At 33.8% G+C, this 7,090-nt stretch overlaps 1 protein-coding gene across 1 annotated transcript in view; it reads left to right on the top strand.

Annotated features, from left to right (window-relative positions):
- Nucleotides 1–2,437: 2,437 nt before the first annotated feature.
- The window catches only part of Smp_144450 (apobec-1 complementation factor-related), a gene marked incomplete at its 5' end in the record, with an annotated part of 33,848 nt that continues 29,195 nt past the window's right edge, over nt 2,438–7,090 (top strand). Inside the window, 3 exons of the mRNA XM_018791220.1 lie at nt 2,438–2,964; nt 3,027–3,267; nt 3,703–3,886. Of these exons, the coding sequence (XP_018647346.1) occupies nt 2,438–2,964; nt 3,027–3,267; nt 3,703–3,886 (952 nt within the window). The remainder of the gene's footprint in view (nt 2,965–3,026; nt 3,268–3,702; nt 3,887–7,090) is intronic.

Raw genomic sequence — 7,090 nt, forward strand, 5'->3', positions numbered from 1 at the left:
AAAAGATTTTCAAGTATAGTACAGTGTAGTATTTAATTTAAATTTGGTCAACATCATTCTAAAGATCTCAACTAAACCAGTTTACCTGAAATTATAAGTTAATGTAACTGAGAGAGTTTCAACTAAGTGATGAAATAAGGATTCATTACAGAATAAGTATGATATATTATACAGTTGCTTTATGTTATAGCAACCATCTTACAATTAATTTTGATTATGGTTAATTTTTGTTAAGGCCTTTCATTAACTTACTTAACAGACAATGTTATTTGAACGGTACCCCTTTCAGCCATATAGAATGGTGAAGCCTAGTAGGCCCTTCTGGAGAAGAGTGCTACATCGAAGCACGGCACAAATACCGGGGTGGGATAGCTGTTTCTGTACCGCTTACTCAGAACCATTACATAACTCTCACAACCCATTTTTTGTGTTTTTGCTTTTTGTTTTTATTTGGGCAGACTCATTTTTTATTTACGACTCTTTGAACCCTCAATAATTATGCAATGACTGCATGTAGCATTCGTAATCGTTTTTTTTCAGTATTGGTAGAGTGGTTGATTAGGCCGATCTCAACCACCCACGATTAACCGCTCACGTTAGATCACGGAAACAGTCCTATTATCCAGGAGGCACGACGAGGACGTGTGAGTCGGATTTTGCCTCCCATTTGAACGGTAACAAATCTTTTACCTCTTTGTACTGTTATGATAACTAGATCACATGACAGACTCTAGCTAAAATATTGATTGTTTAAATATTACTAGGTGATTCATCCTCCTCCCTCATGTATATATGTACTCAAATCTTTTTATTAGCCTTTGCTCCACTTTGCTGTGCCCTTACGCTAATCAACCATAAATTTGCCTCTATATCTGCTCCTAGACACCTATTTGCTTCTCTACTTCAAATTCTATTAATGAGCTTGTAGTTTTGTGATCTGAGCTATCCACTAGTAAACTGTAGTTGCCGCTTCTTATTGCCTTCTGATATCAAACACCATTGAGATATATATTAATGACGTGTCGAGTTAGAGCCTATGGCAAACTATCATCATAATTGATTACCTCAAGTGGTGTTCTTCAGGGCTGTCCGATTCTCTCCATTCTTGCTACTAGTATTCGATCATAGATGTCTTCGAAGCATTGCTCGTATATCCTGGGACCACTGGTAAGTAATGCAGTTGTTAGGAAACGAGTACTAGGTAAGGATGGCAAATCGATTAGTTAAACTTCATCAGTTGAGATAGCTGGGATACGTGTTACGTATGCCCAACCACCGACTGCCTCGACGTGCAATGTTTTATGGTGTAGGAGTAGGTTGGAAGAAATCTAGGGGCGGTCAGACCAAAACGTGGCACAAATCCATGAAGTCACTAACAATTGGACTGAGTCATGTTGGTAGGTGTAGACTACCTGGTTGAGATTCGCGAGATGATAACAACCGATGGTTAGAAACCTTGAATGACATGGCTCAAAATCGTTTGCAATGGCGTAGGTGCATCCACTCTTTATGTTCTCCCGAATTCCAATCTTCTGAATTCTTCATGTCTCTCTTTTTCTCTTTCTAAATTTATTTATTTGGATTATACTCCTTGAATAACATCTTCAAACAGTAATTTTTCGGATTACTGCTTATACTTTTACTACTTCTACCACTATGGGATTTGAATTGACAACTTCATCTCTGTTCTAATGTGGCATGACAACTGTGGTATGGTAACTCGAACTGATGTAGGTACGTACGAAGTTCTACGTTGTGACTGACTGACTGACTGACTGACTGTAATCAAGGTGATTGATTAACGAAGCAAAGCCACTACAATATATGATTTGTGAGAAAAAGTCACTTATAATATATCTTAGTAGTAAAATTATTATTATTATTTATCGTTGAAGGTTAGGTTTTCATTTGAAATTACAAATGAATTGGTTTATTAAAAGCTTAAAATAAAATACATCTAACTAATGTAACACATGCAGATAAATTTAGGATGACCTTCAACAATTTAAATTATTTACTTAATCGACTAACTGCCGATATAACTTAATCTATCAAATTAAATTCGACATAGTGATAATAATAAACTAAGATAAACTAAATCTACATATTCACTTCAAAATGGATTAAAATAGTTAAGATTTTACAAGTCAAAATTTGATACAAAAACACATTTTGGAATACCTAATATCATTTGATAACAAATAGTAAGTTCATTATAGATAACACTCAGCTGATACCAAGGTCATAGGCTTTTAAATAAGTCTCCAATCAAAATCGAGTAAAACTTAATAGTGAGTTCAACTTTCTAACGAGTTGTGCACATAATTTGGTTACAGTGCACAAATAGACACATATTACAGTTAATGAATAGAACAAATTCTGTGGCCATTCATTGTGATTTGTTATTATTATTATTATTATTATTATTATTATCGCCATGCTAGTATCTGATGTTGATCAAAATGCCGTCAGCTTGACAACCTTACAAACTAAAGATATCATGAGTTTACAGTTAAGTACGCCACAGACTGTAACTACATTTACTATACCAACAACAACAGAATCTGCTATGTCTACTTCGAGTGATATCTTAGGAAAGCAAGAAAATCAAAATGCTGCCTCACTTTCTGCTGAAGAAGCAATAGTTAGTTTACTTGAACGTACAAAATATACTTATGTACAAGAGAATGGACAGAGACGTTATGGACCTCCACCAAATTGGCAATGTGAGGCACCTCCAAGAGGTTGTGAGGTATTTATTGGCAAAATTCCTAGGGACTGTTTTGAAGATGAACTTATTCCTGTATTCGAACAAATTGGACCAATTTATATGTTTCGATTAATGATGGAACTTAATGGTATAAATCGAGGTTTTGGTTTTTGTGTATACACTAACAGAGAAGATACTAAACGAGCAGTTCAAGAACTTAACATTATGAAATTCGAAAAGGAAAGACAATCGGAGTATGCTTAAGTGTAGATAACTGTCGTTTATTCGTGGGAGGGATACATAAGAATAAAACAAGAGAAGAAATATTATCTGAAATGAAACGAGTAACAGATGGAGTCAAAGATGTAATATCATACCCAAGCGTAACCGATAAGACAAAAAATCGTGGATTTGCATTCATCGAATACGGTAGTCACAAAGCAGCTGCAATGGCTAGACGTAAACTACTTCCTGGACACATTCATTTATGGGGTCACCAAATAGCTGTTGACTGGGCCGAACCAGAAAGGGAGGTTAATGAGGATATCATGTCAAAAGTAAGTTCTTCTGTCTATTATTACTGTTACTTTACAATAATATTATCTTAAAAGTTCTCATCTTTCATTATATGAACTTTTCATAGGTAAATGATATACTTCAATAGGTATTTAAGATTTATATTGATTCACATTCAGGGACCAATCTGTTTAACATTGAATCCACTTTTCTTATTGTTTTATAAAGGGTTCAATCGTCCATTAATAACAAAAACAGTGCTGTAAGATAAGACAAAATGTTTTATTATATGTTTTCTTTCAGTGTAGAATTCCACAAGAGCATCACTACAAAATTTTATGTCTAGAAGCGACAGATGAGAAAAATAAAGTTAATCCATTCAGTAGTGTCATTCCACTTTTGACATTCGTTTAAACCGTATTTCGATGACTAAATTTGTCAGTGACAGACTTTAAATAACTACTTTATCATTTTAGGTAAAGATTTTATACGTTCGCAATCTAATGCTGTCAACTACAGAAGAAAGTCTACGTGATTCATTTATTAAAGCTGCCGGTGGTGATCCTAACAGTGTTGAAAGAGTAAAGAAAATAAGTGATTATGCGTTTATTCACTTCAGAGAGCGTGAACAAGCTTTACAATGTTTGCATACTTTAAACGGTAGGTTGAAAATTCTCATATATATCGTATGTATGTATATATGTACCAATAGTAGGTTGGGTATTAAGACTAAGTCACTTGCTAAAATTTTAGGGAGGAAAACAATACATCGATTCGTAAATAAAATGTAAATAAGTGTGTACGTTTATATTCAAATATTACTGTTATATTCTGGAAGCTTTTAAAAGTTTACCCCACACTATAACTAAATATTCATCTTAGTATTCGGTAGAGGAGTACCACTGTCAAAGGTCTTTACATATGAAACATTGACTTGATGGTCAAATCATATAGTGTTACGTGCCTGATTCTCAAATTTTAAAATACTATCCGTGTATTTTCAGTTTCGAAAGGAAGGTAAAATTTATAGTTCTTACACAATAATTGTAACCATAATCTCAAAGATATACTTTAATACTTAGTTGATTTTTTTAATGATCTTTATACGATTAACAGTTTATTCTCAGCCCTCAAATGCCGTGACATGGCCGAAGGTGGAGAAAGTCCACTCTCTCCCGAAATGTTCTCATATGGCCATGTGTATACAGCTACCTCCACCGAAGTCCTGTTTACTTACTTCTCTCGGCCAGGGTATTGTTTACGAAATCGAGAGAACGAAAAGAGAACGTCCAGCAATTAAACCGGGTTAATGGGCACGGAGAACCCCCTTAGAGTAGTTAGGAAAACCTGATCCCAAACCAATGGCACATATGGGCCTTAAGATCTTGAGGTAATAAATGGTGTATGAACCTGTTATTGGTCACCGACTACCATGGGACAACAACTTCTAAAGTTGCTGCACTCCCTTACAGATTAGACATTTGGGTCAAAGGCTTCAGGAGTGGCCGCTTTAGGAAAACCATTTACAATTTGGGTACCCAGATAGTATGTCAACCCACATACAACTACAATGGTTTATGTGGAGTATATAGATTTTGGTACCTCCACACTAGGTAATAAACTGATATAAAAGTCAATATTACAAACTGAGAATTATGTTGTTAAGTCAAAATCTAGATTCCCAACTCTTTTAATTATATTGACGTATTTATGCAAATTTTTGATGACATCGCAATTACTTAGTTAATAATCTGGAATTTGAATTGGTTCAAGAATAAATCCGGTTACATTTCATATATAGAAATCATTAGTTATACGTCAGTATAAGTATCTCTATTTTTCATTACTTTTATATAACTAGGTTGTGAGTTAATTATTCAATATACCAAGTGTTAGATTATTACCTACTTGTAGATACCTGAAAAGTGTAATCAATATGTATATTGCATTAGCAAGATAAATTATATATGTAAATCTGTAGTTCTTTAGTAGTCAACACTTTGTACATAGTTGTGTTTTTTTTCTAATCTTGTTAAAAGGGTGCACAATGGAAACACTTTTTTTTTCTTCTTCTTCTTCAAAACTTATGCTAATTAGTTAGATATAACTTTTATCGGTTATTATAGGTTGTTAGACTTTTATTCAAACTGATTATAAAAAGAAATGAAGTATGGAAAAGAATAGTATTTTTACATTAAAGACAATACATATGGTTTCGCTTGAGTTAACCTGAAATTCTATGTGTCAGTGGGTTTCTCTTTTTCTTCATTGAAATAAAACTATTAGCATATTCATTCAGGATTCATTCTTTAAGACCGATATTAGATTAAAAGTACCATTACTCAACTTGTTAAGGTAAATATTATTTGTGATAAAAAGGTTAGTGGAAAGAAAAGAGAAAATTAGGGTTGAAAGATTTTAGAAATAGTTATCCAAATTCAACATCGATATTATAGATGAATAGCTATCTTATGATGAATAATATAATACTTTGAAACCTCTGAAATTCAGTGTTTTACTTTAATCTTGTCGTGATAATGTGGTATTGGAATTTGGGTTATGAAATATCTATACCAGATTGTGAGTTGGTAACGATTAACCTGGTTGTTGTAATACCAATATATGCTTCTTCATTTCTTAATGTATTCTAAGAATTTAATGCTATAAACCCTTCAAGAAGTTGAAAATAACACAGATAACAGTTGAAGGACAAGAATATGTATTTATTTTCTTATCGTCTGTTTATAGCCTTAATGGAATCATTATGATGTATTAAATATTACAACGTAGTGTTGTATAAATGAGATACTAAACTCTATATGGTTAAAATGACAAGGTTTATCATTACGGTTATTAATTAATATATATGATCTATATGTGAAAACTTCAGATTATGTTATGTTTAGGCTAGACATAATTTAGCCTGTCAATGAAAACGATCAAAATTGTATACAAATCCATGAGATCACTGACAAGTGAACTGAGTCATGTTGGTAGGTGTAGACTACCTGGTTGGAATTAGAGAGATGATAACGACCGATGGTTAGAGATCTTGAATGACGTGGCTCAAAATCGTTTGCAATGGCGGAGGTGCATCCACTCTTTATGTTCTCCCGAATTCCAATCTTCTGAATTCTTCATGTCTCTCTTTTTCTCCTTCTAAATTTATTTATTTGGATTATACTCCTTCAATAACATCTTCGAACCCTAATTTTTCGGATTACTGCTTATACTCTTACTACTTCTACCACTATGGGATTTGAATCGACAACTGCATATCTGTGTTAATATGGTATGGCGACTCGGACTGATATACGTACGTACGAAGTTCTACGTTGTGTCTAACTGACTGACTTGAGAATATTTAGAGGTTTAATACAAGTCTAATGGAGTAGGTAAATATAAATCAAACAACGAATGTAAACACATTTTAAAGTTGATAAATAAATAAAAATGGATAAAAAAAAATCAAAAATAGAAGGATCTACATCAGCATGATATTAATGCACAAAGAACTGTCACTCTCAGAATGTATACATTAGTTGTTTTTGCCAGTAACTGATTCTGTTAGATACAATAAACTATGATAAATTTTAAACTGATCATATTAAATGGAAGCGTGAGTCAATTGAAGCTAGACCACCATGGAAAACCTGGAAGCACTGGACGGCCGTTTCGTCCTATTATGGAAGACAATTGGTGAACGGTTGCTCAAAATTCGTGGATTGGTTGAAGTTAGACATTAACACCGTTGGATGCCGGCTGGCTCAGTGGTCTAGAGGTTAAGTGCTCTTCCGTGGGACTGGTAGGTTCTGAGTTCGAATCTCGCGAGTGCGGGATCGTGGATGCGCACTGCTAAGGATT

This window comes from Schistosoma mansoni, assembly GCF_000237925.1.
Source record: "Schistosoma mansoni, WGS project CABG00000000 data, supercontig 0237, strain Puerto Rico, whole genome shotgun sequence".
NCBI classification, from domain to species: Eukaryota; Metazoa; Platyhelminthes; class Trematoda; order Strigeidida; family Schistosomatidae; genus Schistosoma; species Schistosoma mansoni.